The sequence below is a fragment of the Dryobates pubescens genome, chromosome 26 (genome assembly GCF_014839835.1).
Source record: "Dryobates pubescens isolate bDryPub1 chromosome 26, bDryPub1.pri, whole genome shotgun sequence".
Lineage (NCBI taxonomy): Eukaryota > Metazoa > Chordata > Aves > Piciformes > Picidae > Dryobates > Dryobates pubescens.
In genome coordinates this window covers 3,513,405-3,536,021 of record NC_071637.1, presented here as the reverse complement: position 1 = coordinate 3,536,021, position 22,617 = coordinate 3,513,405, and the positions used below count along the sequence as shown (strand labels likewise).

At 51.5% G+C, this 22,617-nt stretch overlaps 1 protein-coding gene across 1 annotated transcript; it reads right to left on the bottom strand.

Annotated features, from left to right (window-relative positions):
* Positions 1-3,302: 3,302 nt before the first annotated feature.
* ASIP (agouti signaling protein) lies at positions 3,303-10,218 on the bottom strand. The gene is made up of 3 exons (XM_009904545.2): positions 10,025-10,218; positions 5,724-5,785; positions 3,303-3,604 (listed from the first exon to the last, which is right to left on the bottom strand). The coding sequence occupies exons 1-3, from the start codon at positions 10,203-10,205 to the stop codon at positions 3,428-3,430; spliced, it is 420 nt and encodes a 139-aa protein (XP_009902847.2). The 5' UTR covers positions 10,206-10,218; the 3' UTR covers positions 3,303-3,427.
* Positions 10,219-22,617: the final 12,399 nt, after the last annotated feature.

Here is a 22,617-nt window from a genome sequence, read left to right as displayed (position 1 = left end):
GTCTACCACCTCACCCTGGCTCCCATGCCTACCATCATCTCACCCTGGCTCCCATGCCTACCATCTCACCCTGGCTCCCATGCCTACCATCATCTCACCCTGGCTCCCATGCCTACCATCTCACCCTGGCTCCCATGCCTATCACCTCACCCTGGTTCCCATGCCTACCATCTCACCCTGGCTCCCATGCCTATCACCTCACCCTGGTTCCCATACCTACCACCTCACCCTGGCTCCCATGCCTACCATCTCACCCTGGCTCCCATGCCTATCACCTCACCCTGGCTCCCATACCTACCATCTCACCCTGGCTCCCATGCCTATCACCTCACCCTGGCTCCCATGCCTATCACCTCACCCTGGCTCCCATGCCTATCATCTCACCCTGGCTCCCATGCCTATCACCTCACCCTGGTTCCCATGCCTACCATCTAACTCTTCACCATCTTCATTCATGATCTGCATGATGGGGCAGAGTGTACCCTCAGCACATCTGCAGGTGGTACAAAACTGGAAGGAGTGGAGGACACACCAGGGAGAGGATCGTGCTGGCATCCAGAGGGACCTTGGCAGTCTGACAGAAACCTGATGCAGTTCAAGCAGGAGGAGCATGAGAGTCCTGCACCTTGGAAGGAGCAACCCCACAGGTGAATGTGTGCTGGAAAGCAGCTTTGCTCTCTACAACTACCTGAAGGGAGGTTGTAGTCAGGAGGAGGTTGGTCTCTTCTCCCAGGCAACCACCAACAGAACAAGAGGACACAGTCTCAAGCTGCACCAGGGGAAGTTTAGGCTGGAGGTGAGGAAGAAATCCTTCCCAGAAAGAGAGATTGGCCATTGGGATGTGCTGCCCAGGGAGGTGGTGGAGTCCCCATCCCTGGAGGTGTTTAGGAAGAGCCTGGATGAGGCACTTGGTGCCATCCATGGTTTAGTTGATTAGATGGTGTTGGGTGCTAGGTTGGACTTGATGATCTCAAATGTCCTTTCCAACCTGGTCAATTCAATTCAATTCAATTCAATTCAATTCAATTCAATTCAATTCCAATTCAATTCAATTTTTCTATTCTATTCTATTCTATTCTATTCTATTCTATTCTATTCTATTCTATTCTATTCTATTCTATTCTATTCTATTCTATTCTATTCTATTCTATTCTATTCTATTCTATTCTATTCTACAGGACCTGGGAGTCCTGGTGAAGACCAAGTTGAACAGGAGTCAGCAGCCTTTGTGGCAAAGAAGGCAAATGGTGTCCTGGGCTGCATTAGGAGGAATACTGCCAGCAGGTCAAGGAGGTGATCCTTGCCCCCTGCTCAGCACTGGTAAAGCCACACTTAAAGTACTATTTCCAGTGCAGGGCTCTCCATGTTGCCTTTTCCCTGGTACCAGCTGGGTCCAAACTGTGTTTGCTAAGCCCATTGTCATTTTTCATTCCTCCTTCTCATCCGCTTCTTATCACAACTGAATGGCTTTCAGCTTCCTGAGCCAGGGTATCAAAGACAGACATAGGTGCATTTAAAAGGTTTCATCTGAGACAGCTGGTGTATTTTATAACAGATAAGCAGCACAATGACCTCCTGTTATCAGTTGGGCTTCCTCTGAGATCACCCTCTGTCGTCCAGATATGCATCTTTAAGATGAACAAATGTTTCTGTCAGCATTTGACCTCTCTTTTGAGAGGCTGTGGACTGCTTATTAGAAGAAGAAAGCCTTTATCCCCTTTAGAGTGTCAGCTGCATCATCTTGGCCTGCCTTGAACAGTTTTGTAGCCCTCAGCTGTGCTTAGAAATAGACCAGCAAAGACATTTCCTCTCAATTAGGTGTGGTAATTTTAGGCCATGCCTTTAAAATGCAACCCTCCACATTAGGCCTGGACAGAGCCATCAGAGAACTGAAGGTTAGAAAAACAGCATCTGATTGTGACAGCCTTGGCAGGGACACTGGCAGACAGCTGGAGTGACCATGGAAGAGGGTTTTAGCCCTGAGAGTGGGAATGGCTCCTGTGGTGCCAGGCAATAGCAGTGGGACACAGGGAAAATCCTCACACCAGCAAAGCCTCAGTGAACAAAAAAGAGCATAGAGGAGGTGGGGAGAGGACCATTGTAGATACAGAACAGATGAAGTCTGGCAAGTGAAGAATCATCAGTGTTGGGGACAGCTTCTGGGTTTGTTTCCTCCTTGCTCTCCTGGGACCTACCACTTCTCTCCTGTACTTAAACCAAGAAGAGGCTTCCTCCTGTGCCACCTTGGCTACGGCAAGATCACAGCAAAGAGCTTCAGGAACAAGACAAAGATGACTTCTAGATACCTGTTTGCTGCTGCCTTAGGCTTCAGCCATACCTTCAGAGCTGTTTCTGAGCCTCTAAGGGTTGACACAGCCCTCAGTGTTGTAATTTTTGTCCTGTGGTCAGTGTTGTGTGCAGCAGCTGGAGATGGTCACCAGAATTCACCCTTGGGGTAGGTGCTGGAAGGTGTCCATAGTAGAAGGGGCAAAGAAAGAGGTTTATTGCTTCTAATGGTTTCCTTCAAGATGTGCATCTGGAATACACATTCCATTTTTTGCTGATCTTTCCTTTCCTCCTCAAAGTCCTGGATGTGTGCTCCTGCTTTTGGGCTCCATATGCACTGTGCCTTTGACAGCAGCAGAAGGACAGAGGACTCTGTTCCTATGGATATAGCTGGGGAAGGAAATTCTGCTATTCAAGTCCTGAGGCACAGACACATCCAGGGCTCAAACATCCATCTTGGAAATGCTGGTTCCTGGAGGAATGACTCAATGCCCTGGAGCTGGATGGTGTTCAGCTGGGGATGATTCCAAAATGGCCTTCTTGGCCACATGGATCTGTCTTTTCAGGCAGAACAACCTGTGTAAATTCTCATCCTGCTTTTGGAATGCTGTGTGAAAAGGGATTTCACCCTGAACCATTCAAAGCATCATCTTTTGGCTGTGCTGGAGGCTGCTGCTGTGTTGTCCTGGTAGGCAGACCCAGGCTTTGGTCCTTCCCAGGATGACCCAGTCTTGGGTTGGTGTGGCTGTTTGTGTGCCATGCACGAGGGCTTTGTGGTGCTGGCCAATGTGCTTAATTAACCATAGGACCATTCAAAAAGACCCAAACTCAACCCCCAGACAAACCAGAAACCCCCAAACCCACAGGGCCCCAGAATTCCTCTTAAAAGCACAGATCACTGTCATTAAGAACCCTTGTCCAATGTCAGTCTCCATGGTTGTGTGCTCCCTGGAAAACTCCTCTGGGATAGCCTTGACCCTGCCAGAAGAAAGCCTCCTCCATTTAATCCGAAGAGGGGCAAAATCCAAGCTGCCAGCTTCAAAGCTCTCTAAAGTGGTTGCAAATATGCATGGAGCAGTTTGAAATAGACACTTGAGAAGCTAATGAAAGACAGAAGCCCTTATTGTGCTCCCAGCTCGGCTTAGCACTTTGGGTTTAACATCAGACACTGACAGATGGTCTGGAAAATCCGGCACTTGCACAAGGCACAGTAGTTGCAACATGAATTCAAGTGTGGTTTGCAGGTTTTGAAGTTAGGCACACAGTCAGCAGCTGGGGTGGGCCTTGGTTTTGGAGGTGTCCTCAGCTGAGCATTTCTCTAGGAGAGAAAAGCATGAAAATTCATCCAGGTGTGAAAGGAGGCTGGGTCAGAGTAAAGGAGAGGTGAGAGGGAAGGGAACTGTCAGAGCGCTTGGCCCGGGATGATGCCAGCAGTGGGACCCTGAGATTAAGGGCAATGGAGATATGTGGTGGGACTGGATCATGGGAAATGCTGCCTTGGTTGGGACCAGCCTGCCACTCAGACTGGTAAACCTCAAACCTGGGACTACTGGCTGACAGCAGCTGAACAGGAGCCAGCAGTGTGCCCAGGGGGCCAAGAAGGCCAAGGGCATCCTGGCCTGCAGCAGCAACAGTGTGGCCAGCAGGAGCAGGGAAGTCATTGTGCCCTGTGCTCAGCACTGCTGAGGCCAAACCTTGAGTCCTGTGTCCAGTTCTGGGCTCCTCAGGTTAGGAAAGAGGTTGAGCTGCTGGAAGGTGTCCAGAGAAGGGCAACAAGGCTGGGGAGGGGTCTGGAGCACAGCCCTGGGAGGAGAGGCTGAGGGAGCTGGGGTTGCTTAGCCTGCAGAAGAGGAGGCTCAGGGGAGACCTTCTTGCTCTCTACAGCTACCTGAAAGGAGGTTGCAGCCAGGTGGGGGTTGGTCTCTTCTCCCAGGCAGCCAGCACCAAAACAAGAGGACACAGTCTCCAGCAGTGCCAGGGGAAGTTTAGGCTGGAGGTGAGGAGAAAGTGCTTCCCAGAGAGAGTTGTTAGCCATTGGGATGTGCTGCCCAGGGAGGTGGTGGAGTCACCATCCCTGGAGGTGCTCAAGAGGGGATTGGATGTGGCACTTGGAGCCATGGAGCCATGGTTGTCAGGAGGTGTTGGGTGCCAGGTTGGACTTGATGATCTTTGAAGTCTTTTCCCACCTTATTGATTCTGTGATTCTATGATTATTGTGGGTAAGTCTAACAGCAAGTTTTCCTCTGCTCCTTTCTCCCTTTGGGATGGGGGGGGGAGTGGGGCAGAGGGACAGCTTCCCTGGTCTTCTTGACCAGGGGTGGTGGTTGTGTTGTTTGTTAATTGTACATCCCTGTAAATATTGTAAATCCTGGCTATGTTGTGCACATTCCTTGCATTCCACTGCAGAGTGCACTTGTGCCTGTAAACACAGCTTTCATTTGCTTCCAGCTGAGCTGCTCTGGCGAAGTTATTGTTGGGGGGAGAAATTTCAACCCACCACACACTTGGAGCAGCAAACCTTTCAAGAAGAGCAAAATCCCCCTGCCAATCCCTGGGGCTGGTACCCACTTTGTCTCCTGAGCTCCAAGGCTGGGAGGGAGGGCAGGTGGCTTGGCAGTGCTCTGCTTTGTGTGGTTTGCTTGTCAAGCTGAATGGAAGCTCAGTAATCCTTTGCACATCAGATTTGTGCTTGGGAAGCCTTTGCTGCAGACACAGGTAAGTGAGCTGAGAAAGCTCTCCCAGCCTAGGGTGCTGCTTCTCTCTCTGTGATTTGGAAAAGTGAGAAAGTTTGGGATGGTCAGCATGTGCCTGAGGTCTGGGGGAGGTCTCTGGAGCCCTCCAGCTACAGACACTCCATGCACTTTCTGAATGAGGGAGTTTCAGTTTAAAGGTAAAACATCTTGTGGTCCCTAAGAGCCTTGGGAGTTTTGAAGCCAAAAGGCTTGGATGCAGTTTGTTTGCAAGAGCATCCTTCTTTGAGCTGAAGGGGGAACTAAATGACATTGAGAGGCCTCTTTCAGCCTGGGTCTTATTCATTTAGGAAGTGTTTCAGAGATTCATAGAATGGGTTGGGTTGGAAGGGACCTTCAAGGTCATCCAGTTCCAACCTCTCTGCCATGGGCAGGGACACTTCCCACTGGGCCAGGTTGCTCAAGGTCCCATCCAGCCTGGCCATGGTTGCACCAGCTCAAAGTTAAAGTGCCTGGACTGGGAAAAAAACCAAAATCAAACCCACCAAGACCCCCTAAACCCAAACAAAAGCTTTCAACCAATAAAAGATCACAGTGCTCTTTCCACCATTGCTGTTTTGCAGCTGATAGCATAGAATTTAGGGCCACAAGCCGTGTGCAAGTCACTTAAATCAGGCAATGGCTGTAAAGGCACTGAGGGAAGGGACTGAAGTCATAAACCATGTGAATTCACCACCAGCCACCTACCTTGGAAGATTTCCTGTCCTCTGCCTCTTTCCTGCTGACTTTCTGGGATTTTTTGGTTAAATCTTCAAAGAGAACAGCACAACATAACATTAGATCTAGTTCACTCCCAGCCCTTGTCAGAAGTCCCTCCCCAGCTCTCCTGTAGCTCCCTTCAGGTACTGGAAGGCTGCTCTAAGGTCTCCCCGGAGCCTTCTCCAGGCTGAAGAGCCCCAGCTCTCCCAGCCTGTCTGCACAGGGGAGGTGCTCCATCCCTCTGATCATCTTTGATGATGTCATTAAACAGAGGTCCAGACACTGGTGGGATGCATGAGTGCTTTAATTAATGCAGGGAACCTGGTAAAGAAGCAAAGGATGCAGAGTGGTGTGGGGGGTTGATGCCCGTTCTGAAAGCAGGGGGGAGGCCTTGCGGGGGCTTTGCCCTCCCCGCAGGGCGATTTCCCCCTGGGAAACTGAGTCTGTTCCACTCCCCCCTCCCTGCCCAGCTAGGGTATAAAAAGCAGGGCATTGCAGTCATTAGGCTCCTTTTGGCTCCTGCCTCCCCTGGATGAGAGCTACTGCAGCTGCCTCCCTGCTCCTCAGCCACGTGGTTGCGGCTGATCCTTCTCCCTGCTGCCTCTGTGCCTCTTCAGAGAGAGCCTGGGTTTGTATTCTTGCTTTTTTCTTTTCCCCCCTTCCCATCCACCCTTGTTCCTTGCCCTTGTGAACCTTACCTGTTATTGTGAGAGATATATATATTGATTAAAGAAAACTACCTCTCTACTTCCAAGCTGACTCCAAGTTATTGCTTGGTGGATTTGCTCCTTCCCTTTCCTTTTTTCCCCCCCTCTCTGTTGGGAGGGAGAAGGGAGCAGGGGAGAGATTCTCAGCCTTGTCCCCATCTGAGCTCTTAACTCCCAGTTAAGGCTCAAACCACTACAAGTGAGCAGGTGAGAGGGAAATTCTGTGTCCAATTTTGAGCTTCCCAGTTCAAGAGGGACAGGGATCTGCTGGAGAGAGTCCAAGGGAGGGCTGTAAAGATGCTGAAGGGACTGCAGCACTGCCTGGGGAGGAGAGGCTGAGAGCCCTGGGGGTGGTTAGTCTGGAGAGGAGAGGGCTGAGAGGGCATCTGGTCAAGGTCTATCAATATCTGAGGGCTGGGGGTCAAGAGGGAGGGGACAGGGACAGGCTCTGCTCAGTTGCACCCTGGGATAGGACAAGGGGCCATGGATATAAACTCCAGCACAGGAGGTTCCACCTCAACATGGGGTGTAACTTCTTCACTGTAAGGGTCCCAGAGCCCTGGAGCAGGCTGCCCAGAGAGGTTGTGGAGTCTCCTTCTCTGGAGCCTTTGTAGCCCTGTCTGGATGTGTTTCTGTGTGACCTGTGCTGGATCCTATGGTCCTGCTCTGGCAGGGGGGCTGGACTTGATTATCTTTGAAGGTCCCTTCCAACCTCTAACATCCTGTGAGCCTGTGAAATAGAGAGCTGTGGGTTTTGACAGAAGAGTGCTGTCATCGTCTCTCCCATAGCTGCTCTGGGCTCAGTAAAACACTTGGGTTTTCCCCAGCTGCTCTCTACTCTCACATTCCTCATGCTCTGCCCACCGTGTTTCCAACAGCTGCCCAGCCGAGCAGCTCCTTGCAGCTCTCCTCTGTGGCAGTTTGGGAAAATGCAGAGGTTTGTGAGAAATGCTGCCAGCAGCTAACTGCTGCTGGTCCAGCTGTGCCTGCAAGTGCTATGGGCAGCAGATGTTAATTAGGTCATTGCTTGTTTTGCCAGCCGCTGAGAGCCAACCCTCTGCTGGCCTTTGAAGAGGTGATTTGGAGCCAGACAGATCGCCTTCAGATGCCAGGAGCACTGTGGCTGATGGACAGCTGTGCAAACAGCTATTTGCAAATGACTTTTATTACTGAAGGGTGCCTACAGCAACGTTGAAACACTGAGCTGTAACCCCAGTGAGTGCTTCCATCTCTGCCCTGTGTGGCCAACCGGAAGGAACAGGACTTGGTAGAAGAAAATGTCACTGGGATAGGAAGGAAGCTCTCTCTGAAACACTGAAACCAAGCTGGCAAGAACTGCTTCTGCTAGCTTGTAGGAAAATAAATGCAGTGGGTCAGTGTGATAAATTGTGACTGATAAATCGTGAATAGCAGCATCAGTGCAGGTTGGGGACTGAGCTGTTGGAGAGCAGTGAAGGGGAAAAGGACCTGGGGGTCCTGGTGGATGGGAGGTTGACCATGAGCCAGCAATGTGCTCTGGTGGCCAGGAAAGCCAATGGCATCCTGGGGTGGATTAGAAGGGCTGTGGTTAGTAGGTTGAGAGAGGTTTTCCTCCCCCTCTGCTCTGCCCTGGTGAGACCACATCGGGAATATTGTGTCCAGGTCTGGGCTCCTCAGTTCAAGAAGGGCAGGAAGCTACTAGAGAGAGTCTAGTGCAGAGCCTCAAAGATGATGCAATGGAACATCTTCCTCTGTAGCTTGCAGAGGAGGAGCCTGAGGGTGACCTCATGGCTGGGGATAAAGCTGTGCAGGGTGAGTGCCCAGAGGCTGGAGCCAGGCTCTGCTGGGTGCTGCCCAAGGCCAGCACAAGGGGCAGTGGGGGAAGCTGAGGCAGAGGCAGTTCCATGCAAACAGGAGGAAGAATTTTTTCCCTGTGAGGGTGACAGAGCCCTGGAGCAGGCTGCCCAGGGGGGTTGTGCAGTCCCCCTCTTTGGTGATATTCAAGACCTGCCTGGCTGTGTTCCTGTGTGAGCTGCTCTGGGCGACCCTGCCCCTGCTCTGGCAGGGGGTTGGACTGGATGAGCTCTGGATGTCCCTCCCAGCCCCTCACATTCTGTGATTCTGTGAAACTGGCAGTATCAGGAGAGGAGGAGGCTGTGGTTATTTAACCACACTTGAATAGCTGCTCTGAATGAGTGGTTTCTGTGGCAGTGATGGCAAAGGGCAGCCTGCCAGCCTTTGGCTGTGGCACTGTTGTTATGACAAATGATAGCACAGAATCACAGAACGCCTTGGGGTGGAAGGGACCCTCAAAGGCCATCTTGTCCAACCCCCCTCCAGTCACCAGGGACATCTCCAACTAGATCAGCACCCCAGCAAGTTTGACCTTCAATGTCTCCAGAGATGGGGTCTCAACTGTACCTCTGGTCAACCTGTTCCAGTATCTCACCTCCCTCGTGTAAAGAACTTCTTCCTAATGCCCAACCTGAACTTCCCCAGCTCCAGTGCCAAACCATTGCCCCTTGTCCTAATGCTACAAGCCCTTGTCAGAAGTCCTTCCCCAGCTCTCCTGTAGCCCCCTTTGGGTACTGGAAGGCTGCTCTAAGGTCTCCTTGGAGCCTTCTCTTCTCCAGGCTGAACACCCCTAGCTCTCCCAGCCTGTCTTTGTAGCAGAGGTGCTCCAGCCCTCTGATCAATGTGGCAAGATAGAGGCATGGTTAAGGCAGGGACACAGGTAGAGAAATCAGCTGAAGGGAAGGGATTTTCTATCTCTGCTTTTAGTTGGAATAAATAAATGGTATTGGAAGTGTGAGGCTGAAGGCATCTAGGGTCACAAGGACCATGAAAGATTGTAGTTTGGGAGGCTGCAGAACAGCACAGGCTTTAATGAACTTGCAGTTAAACAACCCTAACTCTCCCAGCCTGACCCCACAGGGGAGATTCTGCAGCAGTCTGACCATCTCTGATGATGTCCTTAAGCAGAGATCCAGACACTGGTGGGATGTATGAGTGCTGTCATCAACCCAGGCAACCTGGTAAAGAAGAAAATGATGCAGAGAGGGAAATTCTGCATCCAGTTCTGGGCTCCCCAGTGCAGGAGGCACAGAGATCTGCTGGAGAGAGTGCAAGGGAGGGCTGCAAGGATGCTGAAGGGACTGCAGTACTGCCTGGGGAGGAGAGGCTGAGAGCCCTGGGGCTGTTTAGTCTGGAGAGGAGAAGGCTGAGAGGGATCTGATCAATGTCTATCAATATCTGAGGGCTAGGGGTCAAGAGGGAGGGGACAGGGACAGGCTCTGCTCAGTTGCAACCTGGGATAGGACAAGGGGCAATGGATGGAAACTCCAGCACAGAAGGTTCCACCTCACCATGAGGAGGAACTTCTTCACTGTGAGGCTCACAGAGCCCTGGAACAGGCTGCCCAGAGAGGTTGTGGAGTCTCCTTCTCTGGAGCTTTTCAAGCCCTGTCTGGATGTGTTGTGTGTGACCTGTGCTGGATCCTATGCTCCTGCTGTGGCAGGGGGCTTGGACTTCATGATCTTTGAAGGTCCCTTCCAACCCCTAACATCCTCTGATCCTGTGATCTAGCAGCAGGGCTTTACTGACCTACAATGGAGATGGGAGGGAGATCTGAGAGGTTCATTTTGTTGCTCTTGGATGGGTTGCATTCTGTCTTCTCTTCGATCACCATGTGAGAGTCAGCAGCTCTGAGCACGCTGTAGCACAGCAACAGGCTTAGGAAGAGGTTCCTGCTTTCCATCCTGGGGAGGGAAAATTCCATTGGCATGAAACCTAGAGTTGGTCAAAACCTGTTTGTGGGGAAGAAGCAAGGTTACACATCTCAGCAGTGCTTTTCTGTCACGGTGTGCAGCTTCAGCAAGGTTCTCCTGACAAGGGCTGGGTTTCAGGGAACTGCTGGAGATAGTTCAATGGAGAGCTATGAGGATGATGAAGGGACTGGAGCACCTCTCTTCTGAGGAAAGGCTGAGAGACCTGGGACTGTTTAGCCTGGAGAGGAGAAGGCTGAGAAGGGACCTTATCAATGCCTACAAATATCTGAAGGGTGGCTGTCAGAAGGATGGAGCCAGGCTCTTTGCAGTGATGCTCAGTGACAGGATGAGGGGCAGTGAATCTAAGCTCAGTCACAGGAAATTCCATCTCAACATGAGGAAGAACTTACTGTAGGCTGCTGGAGCCCTGGAGCAGGCTGCCCAGAGAGGTTGTGGAGTCTCCTTCTCCAGAGATCTTTAAAACCTGCCTGGATGGGCTGTGTGACCTGCCCTGGGTGAACCTGCTTGGCAGGAGGGTTGGACTTGGTTACCTCTGGAGCTGTGGAGAGCTCCCCACAGCCTCCTCTTCTCCAGACTAACCTCCCCCCAGTTCCCTTAGCTGTTCCTGCCCAGCCCTGTTCTCCAGACCCTTCCCCAGCTTGGCTGCCCTTCTCTGGCCCTGCTCCAGCCCCTCAATGTCCTTCTTGGAGTGGGGGGCCCAAAACTGGACCCCGTACTTGAGGTGTGGCCTCACAGCGCTGAGCACAGGAGAACAATGCCTGCCCTGCTCCTGCTGGCCACACCATTGCTGATCCAGGCCAGGCTGCTGTTGGCCTTCTTGGCTACCTGGGCACATTGCTGACCACTCTTGCAGCAAAGTCATTTTTCCTAATCACCAACCTAACCCTCCCCTGGCACAGTTTAAGCTCATATCCTTTCATCCTATCATTGGTTACTTGAGAGAAGAGCCCAACCCCAGCCTCACTCCAACCTTCTGGATTGTTTCAAAGGCATCATTGACTCATTCAGTCATTACAAGGCTAAATATCACCAATGGAGTCACAGAATCACCAAGGTTGGAAGAGACCTCAAAGATCATCAAGTCCAACCTGTCACCACAGACCTCATGACTAGACCATGGCACCAAGTGCCACAAGAAATAAACCCATAGTAAAAACACCCAAACAATCCAGCATTCAGAAAATGAGTTTGTGGTTAGAAAGCTACAAAGGAACTGCAGCCAATGATGAGGAGCAAATAGGTGATCAAGTGCTGCAAAAAGTACTGCTCAGATCTTCTGCTTAACTGCAAACAACCTTTTCAGTTTGGGCTTTTGAAATCTGAAGTGGTTGATGGTGTCACCATTTGCTGACTAAAGGTTTGGAGGCACCCAAGACGTTTCACCCCTGTGCTCAGCACTGCTTAGGCCACACCTGGAGTCCTGTGTCCAGGTCTAAGCTCCTCAATTCAAGAAAGATGTTGAGATGCTGGAAGGTGTCCAGAGAAGGGCAACAAAGCTGGGGAGGGGTCTGGAGCACAGCCCTGGGAGGAGAGGCTGAGGGAGCTGGGGTTGCTTAGCCTGCAGAAGAGGAGGCTCAGGGGAGACTTTCTTGCTCTCTGCAGCTCCCTGCAGGGAGGTTGTAGCCAGGTGGGGGTTGGTCTCTTCTCCCAAGCACCCAGCAGCAGAACAAGAGGACACAGTCTCAAGCTGCACCAAGGGAGGTTTAGGCTGGAGGTGAAGAGGAAGTTCTTCCCAGAGAGAGAGATTGGCCATTGGGATGTGCAGCCCAGGGAGGTGGTGGAGTCACCATCCCTGGAGGTGTTTAAAAAGGGCACTTGGAGCCATGGTTTAGTTGATCAGATGGTGTTGGGTGATAGGTTGCACTTGATGATCTCAAAGATCTCTTCCAACCTGGTTAATTCTGTACTCTGTAATATTCTGTGTTTCTACAGCACTCCTGATTTTTTGAGGTCTTATTGAACTGTTGTGCTCAAGAGAGGACTTCACATGGGGATTGATCCTCTTGGGAAGTATTTTTGGAGGCTTTACCTTGAAACACTGGCCCAGGCTGTCCAGAGAGGTGGCAGATGCCTCATCCCTGGAACCATTCCATCTGGGATTGCTTTGGAGTCTGATTAGATGGGTGGACTGTGCTGTGGATAGGGAATTGGTTGGATGATCTCATCCAAAGGGTCAATGGCCTGATGCCCAGGTGGAGATGGGTGACAAGTGGTGTCCCTCAAGGGTCTGCTGGGACCAGCGCTGCTCAATCTCTTCAGCAATGAAATAGACAGCCAGACTGAGGCACCCTCAGCAAGTTTTCAGGTGACACCAAGCTGAGTGGTGCAGCTGATAAGACTGTAGGACAGGCTGGCATCCAGAGGGACCTGGACAAGCTGGAGAGGTGGCTGAGGGGAGTCTCATGAGGTTCAACAAGGAAAAGTGCAAGGTCCTGAATTTAGGTTGGGACAATCCTCAATAGCAACTCAGGCTAGGGGTGATGAGATTGAGAGCAGCCCTGCAGAGAAGGACTTGGGGGTGCTGGTGGGTGAGAAGCTGCACATGAGCCAGCAATGGGCACTGGCAGCCTAAAAGGCCAAGGGCAGCCTGGGCTGCATCAAGGCAGTGTGGCCAGAGATGGAGAGAGGGATCCTGCCCCTCTGCTCTGCTCTGGGGAGACCTCACCTGCAGTGCTGTGACCAGCTGTGGGACCCCCAACACAAGAAAGACTTGGACCTGATGTAGTGGAGGTCACCAAGATCAGAGAGCTGGAGAACCTCTGCTGTGAAGCCAGGCTGAAAAAATTATGTCTGTCCAGCCTGGAGAAGAGAAGGCTCCAGGGAGACCTTAGAGCAGCATTTCAAGACCTGAAGGGATCCTACAGGGAGGCTGGGGAGGGACTGGCTTAGAATCACAAAATCACAGAATGTTAGGGGTTGGAGGGGACCTCCAGAGATCATCAAGTCCAACCCACCTGCTCTGAGGTCTCCCTGAAGCCTTCTCTTCTCCAGGCTGACCACCCCCAACTCTCTCCACCTGTCTTCATAGAAATCTTCCAACCCCCCAAAGATTTTCTTGGTCCTAAGAGAGAGGTGTTCTGCCTTTAGTTTAGTTTCAGTGATCCACTGTGCCCTGTTCCTTGTGACACAAAGCCTTCCTCAGACACATTTCTCTTCCCTTTCATGGGAAGTTCTTTTTCCCTCTTTCATTGCTACCCTACCTGGTCCTCATCATTTCCAGATGGGTAATCCTGAGGAATGAAGCAGTGAAACTGGAGGAGAGGCAGCAGGGGAGAGGCCAAGTTCAAACACTTGAGCTTGAGAGGAAACAAAAAAAAAGAAGAAATAAGATTCTGCAGTTAATGGCTTCTGAATTTCAAATAATAGGAGGGGAAGTCCTGGCTGTATTGATGACAGCATGACCAAGAGTGACAATGTGATGCAGCTGTGAAGAAAGCAAAATTCAGGCCTAGGATGTATCAAGAGAAATATTGGTAACAGAAAATATGAAAGCATTTCATACTGCAGGCAGGCTCTGCTCTTCATTTAGAGCATTCTGTCCAATTGTGGTCACCCATGGGCAGCAAAAATGCATTGAAACTGGAGTGGATGCCAGCAAAATGGAATGAAATGTTTACACAATGCCACTGCTGGGGAGAGAATCACAGAATCAGTGAGGTTGGAAATGACCTCAGAGATCATCAAGTCCAACCTGTCACCCAGCACCTCCTGACAACTAACCCATGGCTCCAAGTGCCACATCCAAGCCTTTTGTGAACATGTCCAGAGATGGTGACTCCACCACCTCCCTGGGCAGCACATCCCAAGGGCCAATTCCTCTTTCTGGGAAGAACTTTCTCCTCACCACCAGCCTAAACTTCCCCTGGCACAGCTTGAGACTTCCAAAGAAAAGAGAGGAGACGTGAACCAGAGAGCTCAGCTTACTACAGGACCACCAGAGAGAAGCTTTTGTGGGGCAGTGACCTGTGCTGAAGAGCTTTGCTCTCTCAGTGCTCAGGATTCAGAGCTCAGCTGCTTTGAACTGCAGGGCTGATGTGTTGGGGAGAGATGATTCCTAATGCTGATCAGCAAGATCCCAAGTGGAAATAGGCTTTGGAGCTGAACATCAAACAGCTCAACTGGATAAGAGGGGGAAAAAAGCAGAGCTGTGGTTACAAAAACCTACTCCATGACATGAATGTGGCTATGCTGCTGGAAAGACAAGTGCTTCCCTGGGATCTTGCAGGAAAGCAGAAGACATTGGAAGACTTTGTCTCACTTGGAGAAGCAGAACTGGAGAGGAAAAGGCCAGAAAATTTTGCCCAAAGGGAAGAGAATTTGGATTCTTGCTGTTTCTTAGAATCAGAGAATCAATAAGGTTGGAAGAGACCTCAACCTCAAAGGTCATCAAGTCCAACCTGTCACCCAAGACCTCATGACTACTAAACCATGGCTCCAAGTACCACATCCAATCCCCTCTTGAACACCTCCAGGGATGGGGACTCCACCACCTCCCTGGGCAGCACATCCCAATGGCTAATGACTTTGCTGTGAAGAACTTTCTCCTCACCTCCAGCCTAAACTTCCCCTGGCACAGCTTGAGACTGTGTCCTCTTGTTCTGGTGCTGGGTGCCTGGAAGTTACATCAGTATCACAAAGAGTGAACTTGGTGACAGGTTGTACTTGGTGATCTTTGAGGTCTCTTCCAATCTTGGTGATACTGTGAGACTGTGATACTCTAAACCAGGACAACCATCAGCCAGAGTAGCTCCAATTAGGCTGCCCTGGACACCCTGTTTCTTTGTACTCCACCTGATGTGACTTAGCACAGAGGCTGGTGCAGGCCTGCAGTGCCTCCTACCTGCTGATGACAAATGTGTCCAGAGAAGGGCCATGGGGATGAGCAGAGGGCTGGAGCTGCTCTGCTGTGAGGACAGACTGAGGGAGTTGGGGTTGTGCAGGCTGGAGAGGAGAAGGCTCTGAGGAGACCTAATTGTGGCCTTCCAGGATCTGCAGGGGGCTCCAAGAAAGCTGGGGAGGGACTTTTGAGGGTGTCAGGGAGGGATAGGACTGGGGGGGATGGAGCAAAAGTAGAAGTGGGGAGATTGAGATTGGATGTTAGGAAGAAGTTGTTCCCCATGAGGGTGGTGAGAGCCTGGCACAAGTTGCCCAGGGAGGTGGTGGAAGCCTCCTGCCTGGAGGTGTTTGCAGCCAGGCTGGAGGTGGCTGTGAGCAACCTGCTGTAGTGTGAGGTGTCCCTGGCCATGGCAGGGGGTTGGGAGTGGATGATCCTTGAGGTCCCTTCCAGCCCTGACAGTTCTATGATTCTAGATGCCATAACTGAGGATGGTGTGACATGGAACAGACTCTGATAATGGATGTACCTAGACACAACTAATGCCAAAAGCAGCAGCTCTGAATGCTGGGAGCTGTTCCCAAGCAGAAGAGGCACAGAGTCAGCCATCCTTGTGCCTGCTTGTGGGAATTGTGCCCATTTTGTGCCCAGGGGGAATGATTTGCCTTTTTTGCATATAGTTTCATGGGTGGTGCCTGTTTACAGAGCTGTTGTGCTTCTTACCCTGTGCTTCCATTTGGAAGTGGCTGTTAAAGTGATTTAGAAGAGCTCTTGAGAAGGTAGCTGACAGGTCTGGAAAGACAATGTGCTGCTCCATGTCTAGGAGAGAGCAAAGTTGTAATGCATCCACAGGCTTAGAGAAGCAAACATGTCCATTGAGACCAAAGTGTGACTTCTGCAACAGGCTGCAGACCTTGCCTGGATTTCACTGCTTCATTCTTAGTTAAACTAAATGAGAAAGTGGCTGGTAATTTGCTACTCTACATCTGTCTTACTTCAAGTTCTAGGAACTGGATCCTTCCAAGCCTTACTCTTCTCTTTGGAAACCAGAAAACCACAGAATTGTTTGAGCTGGAAATCCCTCTGAGATCATCCAGTCCAACCTTCTACCCAAGCCCACCATGGCCATCAAACCATGTCCCCAAGGGCCATGGCCACACATTTCTTAAACACCTCCAGGGATGGGGACTCCACCACCTCCCTGGGCAGCCTCTTCCAATTCCTGACCACTCTTGCAGCAAAGAAGTTTTTCCTCATCTCCAACCTAACCCTCCCCTGGCACAGTTTCAGGCCATTTCCTCTCCTCCTCTCACCTGATCCTAGGGAGCAGAGCCCAACCCTCACCTCACTGCAACCTCCTCTCAGGGAGCTGCAGAGAGCAATGAGGTCTCCCCTCAGCCTCCTCTTCTCCAGACTGAGCAATCCTGGTTCCCTCAGCTGCTCCTCATCATCCCTGTTCTCCAGGCCCCTCTCTGGACCTGCTGCAGCCCCTCAGTGTCCTTCTTGGAGTTAGGGACACAAAACTGAGCCCAAGGTGTGGCCTCACCAGAGCTGAGTACAGGGGGACAAGCACAAGAGGATGCGGTAAGAGATCAAAGGCTTTACTAAAGTCCAGGCAGGCAACATCCACAGCCTCTCCCTCATGCACCAAGCAGGTCACCTTGTTGTAGAAGATCAGGTTCATCAATCAGGACCTGCCCTTCATGAACCCATGCTGGCTGGGCCTGATCCCCTGCTTGTCCTGCATGTGTGGTGTAACGGCACCGGCTCCATCACCTTCCCCGGCACTGCGCTCAGACTGACAGCCCTGTAGTCCCCTGGGTCCTCCTTCCAGCCCTTGGGTGTCAGCTGGGACCTCCCCAGTTAGCCAGGGCTGCCTGTAAAGGATGGGAAGTGGCTTGGTGAGCACTTCCAGCAGCTCTCTCAGTACCATTGCACGTTCTCAGAGGCTGGAAAGCCAGCAAAGTGTCTGTCTTTGATGCCTAGGAAGGTGTGAATCTGTTCTTGCTCCATGTTCACTTCCCAGGGAAATCACTGTATGAAATGTTTATGACCACATCAGCTTGTGACAGCCTCCACACTGCTTTGATTAAGAGACACTGCTGCTTTGGTTTTTTTGATAGGTCCTTGTGCTCTCTGCCTATGCATGGCTGGAAACAAGCTTCACAGACATGGCTTCATGAGCTTGCCTCTTTGGGTTCACAGAGATGGTCTCTGCTTCTCAGGGCTGCAGCAGGTAAGGCTGATAGCCTTTGGGATGAGGCACTGACAGCCTCTGCTGTGTCCAGGTCTCCTGGGTTTGGCCAGTCATGGTTGGTCAGTGATTTGGCCAAACAGCAGGCTGAACAGGAGCCAGCAGTGTGCCCAGGGGGCCAAGAAGGCCAAGGGCATCCTGGCCTGCATCAGCAATAGTGTGGCCAGCAGGAGCAGGGAAGTCATTGTGCCCTGTGCTCAGCACTGCTGAGGCCACACCTTGAGTCCTGTGTCCAGTTCTGGGCTCCTCAATTTAAGAAGGACATTGAGAGACTTGAAGGTGTCCAGAGAAGGGCAACAAGGCTGGGGAGGGGTCTGGAGCACAGCCCTGTGAGGAGAGGCTGAGGGAGCTGGGGTTGCTTAGCCTGGAGAAGAGGAGGCTCAGGGGAGACCTTCTTGTTCTCTCCAACTCCCTGAAGGGAGGTTGTAGACAGGTGGGGGTTGGTCTCTTCTCTCAGGCAACCAGCACCAGAACAAGAGGACACAGTCTCAAGCTGTGCCAGGGGAGGTATAGGCTGGAGGTGAGGAGAAAGTTCTTCCCAGCAAGAGAGGTTGGCCATTGGGATGTGCTGCCCAGGGAGGTGGTGGAGTCACCATCCCTGGAGGTGTTCAAGAGGAGATTGGATGTGGCACTTGGTGCCATGGTCTAGTCGTGAGGTCTGTTGGGACAGGTTGGACTTGATGATCCTTGGGGTCTCTTCCAACCTTGGTGAGACTGTGAGACTGTGATCTCGCTGGGTTTTTTCCAACCTTATTGATTCTCTGATCCTATGATTCTGTGAAGAGAGCAGCAGTCCTCTTAGGTTTTGTTCTGCTTGTGCATCCAGGAGCTGTTTGGCTTTGATGTTACAACGGAGACAGCTGCGGGGCGAAGTTGCTTTGGGTTTTAATGGGATGTGAGTTGCAAGGGATTTGATCTGTGGCTGGTGGGGGCTGAGACAGCAGCTTCAGAAATCCACCAGGCAACAAGAAACAAAAAACATCCTCCCGGTGGCAATGGCAAAGTGATAAATAAGAACAGGGGTCAAATGGTACTGGATGGTAGAAGGTAAATGAAAGAGCTCTCTGGCTTTTCCTGCTGCTTAATTTTAGCCATTTAGTGGAAGATCAAAGGATGGAGAGTTTGCACAGTGAAGGTAACAGGACTGGAAGTAAAGCCACCTGCTACCTATTTGCAGTGGATGGAGAGCAAAGTGAGTAATAAGAGAGGTGTGGTGCTGGCGGAGGCTCTTGCTGTGCAGTACAAGCCTGGAGGATGTGGCACAGCTGTGCTATCAGACCTGGTGATCAATCCAGGATGTTATGGCTGAGAGGCTGCCAGGGCTTCAAGCCGGGTCTGCAGCCTCTTCCCCCTTGCTGTCAGTTTGTCTGCTTGTGCTTGAGGTCAGCTTTCACAGGGTGCAGCTGCAACCTGGGATCAACCTGCAGGGGAACGGTTGGGGGATGCCTCCTCAGGGGCTCCCTGCTTTGCTTGGGTGCCATGGAAAAAGAAGAATTCACTTTTGGCTGATTCACAGATTGCATTGGGTTGGAAGGGACCTTCAAAGGTCATCTGGTCCAACTGCCCTGCAATCAGCAGTGACATCTCCAGCTAGATCAGGCTGCCCAGGGCTGCACTGAATCTGGTCTTGAATGTCTTCAGGGACGGGGCCTCAACCACATCCCTGGGCAACCTGTTGCAGTGTTTTACCACCGTCATTGATGGCAGAAGGACCTGTCAAAGGGAGCTCAAAGGGGCCCTGAGTGAAGGGCTAAATTAAAGAAGAAAAAAAACCTACAGAACCAAAGAATGGTGAGGATGGAAGGTACCTCTGGAGATCACTGAGAGCAACCTCCCTGCCCAAGCAGGGTCACCAAGGGCAGGTTACACAGGAACACATCCATAGCTCTCTTTTGCAGGTGTAATGAAACTTCTATCCAGCCTGCTCTCCTGCTTGTCCATAGCCTTCACACCCTGAACTAGGGAGTTTTGCCTTGTGTTAGTCTTTGTCTGGCAATAAACATAACTTCTGGTGGAAGGCACCTCATGCACATTGGTGCCATGTGTTGGCTTGCCACAGCCAAGAAAGTGCTGAATGGAGGGGAAGAGAGAGAGACCTTTCTGCCGTGGTTGCTGATGACTGTGGAGAAACAGAGGTTTCTGGGCTTTCCTTTCATGCTCAGACAAGGTCATGTTACCTTATCTGTGGCATGGACAAGTAATAACAGCTGGAGCCATTCAAATTTGCAGTTCCTTGATGCAGCTCACTTTGGTTGCACTTTCCACGGGCTGCTAGAAATGAGGAACTAGAAAACAAGAGCCAGATGGATTGCATTGTGCTTAAAAACTTGGCTTCACTGACTGAGCTATTGTGACTCATGTGGAAGGAAGATGTTGGAGCAGTTTAGGTATCTCCACAAGATCAATGACAGGGTCTGGACTATCTCTATAAAGTGCTGGCTGCGAGGCACAGCTTTCTTCATGGAAGAAGGGAAACCCATGTGTGGCCCATAAGTGGGAAATAAGAGTCAAGGTAGAAGCCTGGGAATTGATAAACTACCCAGAGGGAAAAACCAAATCCACAAACACAACAAAAACCAACCAGCCAACCCAAGGGTTGGGCAGAGTCCAACAGGATGGCATTTAGCAAGTCCGAGTGCCAGGTGCTGCACTTTGGCCACAGCAACCCCAGGCAGAGCTACAGGCTGGGGTCAGAGTGGCTGAGAGCAGCCAGGCAGAGAGGGACCTGGGGGTACTGGTCAAACAGCAGCTGAACAGGAGCCAGCAGAGTGCCCAGGTGGCCATGAAGGCCAATGGCATCCTGGCCTGCATCAGGAACAGGGAAGTCATTGTGCCCTGTGCTCAGCACTGCTGAGGCCACACCTTGAGTCCTGTGTCCAGTTCTGGGCCCCTCAATTTAAGAAGGACATTGAGAGACTTGAAGGTGTCCAGAGAAGGGCAACAAGGCTGGGGAGGAGTCTGGAGCACAACCCTGGGAGGAGAGGCTGAGGGAGCTGGGGTTGCCTAGCCTGGAGAAGAGGAGGCTCAGGGGAGACCTTCTTGCTCTCTCCAACTCCCTGAAGGGAAGTTGTAGCCAGGTGGGGGTTGGTCTCTTCTCCCAGGCAGCCAGCACCAGAACAAGAGGACACAGTCTCAAGCTGTGCCAGGGGAGGTATAGGCTGGAGGTGAGGAGAAAGTTCTTCCCAGAGTTATTTGCCATTGGGATGTGCTGCCCAGGGAGGTGGTGGAGTCCCCATCCCTGGAGGTGTTCAAGAAAGGCTTGAATGTGGCACTTGGAGCCTTGGTTTAGTTGTCAGGAGGTGCTGGGTGACAGCTTGGACTTGATGATCTCTGAGGTCCTTTCCAACCTTATTGATTCCATGATATCCAACCTCCCCCCCCCAACCAAAATGAAGAAACCAAACCCCAAACCCAACCCCAAAAAACCAAACACCACCACCACCCCCCCTCCAACACCCCAACAAACCACACAGCTGAAAAATGAAAAGAAAAATGAGGGACAAACATCTCAGAAACAAACAAACAAACAAACAAAGAGATTATTGTAGATGAGAAGTACTGGAAAGCAGTGACCCCCAAAAGGGGTTGGGGAACTGTGAGAGTGTAACCCTGCTGTGCAAAGCGCTGATGGCACTCCTGGATGAAAGAACAAGCTTCAGCAGGAGGCAGACTATTCACCTGGGGACTTGAGGGCTCTTTTCCAACTGGAACTTCAATTCTCTGGTTCTCTGACTGGCCTGGCTGTTTCTGGAAGACACTTCAAGAACATCACCAACTGAGTTTGGGAAGCCATACCAGTGATCAAAGGAATGGGAAAGTCTGGCTCAAAAAAAGAGCTCTCACAGCCCCATCTCTTGAACTCCAAGGAAAGCTGTAGAGTGTCTCACTTCCTGAACATATTTGGCAGGGCTGGAGGTGGTTGAAAGGCTTTGAAAGATGATCAAGGGATAATGAGAGGGCAAGTCCAAAAGATTTCTAAGATGAGGACAATTCTGTCTCACTAACAATTACACTGAGAATGTCCCTCCAAAGGCTCAGGTGGGTTTTCTACTGCAGAAAGCTGGTGAGAGTCTCTTAGGGGTCAGGAAATTATAGGACTGGGGGGGGAATGGATGCAAACTGGAGAAGGGGAGACGTAGATTAGATATCAGGAAGAAACTCCCAGGAGACCGTTACCCATAGCAAACTCCTGGCCAAGCTGTCAGCCCATGGCTTGGATGGGAGCACACTGCGATGGGTTAGGAACTGGCTGGAGGCTGAGCCCAGAGAGTGGTGGTGAATGGTGCCACAGCCAGCTGGCAGCCAGTAACTAGTGGTGTGCCCCAGGGATCAGTGCTGGGCCCCATGCTCTTTAACATCTTCATTGATGATCTGGATGAGGACATCCAGATCTGGATGAGGACATCCATCATCAGTAAATTTGCTGATGACACCAAGCTGGGGGCAGGAGTTGATCTGCTGGAGGGTAGAGAGGCTCTGCAGAGGGACCTCGACAGGCTGGACAGATGGGCAGAGTCCAAGGGCAGGAGACTGAACACATCCAAGTGCCAGGTTCTGCACATTGGCCACAACAACCCCATGCAGAGCTACAGGCTGGGGTCAGAGTGGCTGAGAGCAGTCAGGCTGAGAGGGACCTGGGGATGCTGGTTGACGGTAGACTGAACATGAGCCTGCAGTGTGCCCAGGCAGCCAAGAGGGCCAATGGCATCCTGGCCTGCAGCAGGAACAGTGTGGCCAGCAGGAGCAGGGAGGTCATTGTGCCCCTGTACACTGCACTGGTTAGGCCGCACCTCGAGTCCTGTGTCCAGTTCTGGGCCCCTCAGTTTAGGAAGGAGGTTGACTTGCTGGAACGAGTCCAGAGAAGATCAACAAAGTTGGTGAGGGGCTTGGAACATAAGCCCTACGAGGAGAGGCTGAGGGAGCTGGGGTTGCTTAGCCTGGAGAAGAGGAGGCTCAGGGGAGACCTTATTACTCTCTACAACTACCTGAAGGGAGGTTGTAGACAGACGGATGTTGGTCTCTTCTCCCAGGCGGCCAGTACCAGAACAAGAGGACACAGTCTCAGGCTGTGCCAGGGGAGGTTCAGGCTGGATGTTAGGAAAAAGTTCTATACAGAGAGAGTGATTGCCCATGGGAATGGGCTGCCTGGGGAGGTGGTGGAGTCGCCATCATTGGAGGTGTTCAGGAGGAGACTTGCTGGGGTGCTTGGTGCCATGGGTTAGTTGTTTGGGCGGTGTTGGATTGGTTGATGGGTTGGATGCGATGATCTTGAAGGTCTCTTCCAACCTGGTTTATTCTATGTATTCTATGTATTCTATGT

What these genes read in the sequence shown, in the direction of transcription:
- ASIP (XM_009904545.2), bottom strand. Translation starts at nt 10,205, where the DNA reads ATGCCAATGGAATTTTCCCTCCCCAGGATGGAAAGCAGGAACCTCTTC. An exon ending in CCCTCCCATCTCCATTGTAG is followed by an intron (nt 5,786 to 10,024) that starts GTCAGTAAAGCC and finishes TTCTCTTTGAAG; the next exon opens with ATTTAACCAAAAAATCCCAG. An exon ending in AGGACAGGAAATCTTCCAAG is followed by an intron (nt 3,605 to 5,723) that starts GTAGGTGGCTGG and finishes TTTCTCTCCTAG; the next exon opens with AGAAATGCTCAGCTGAGGAC.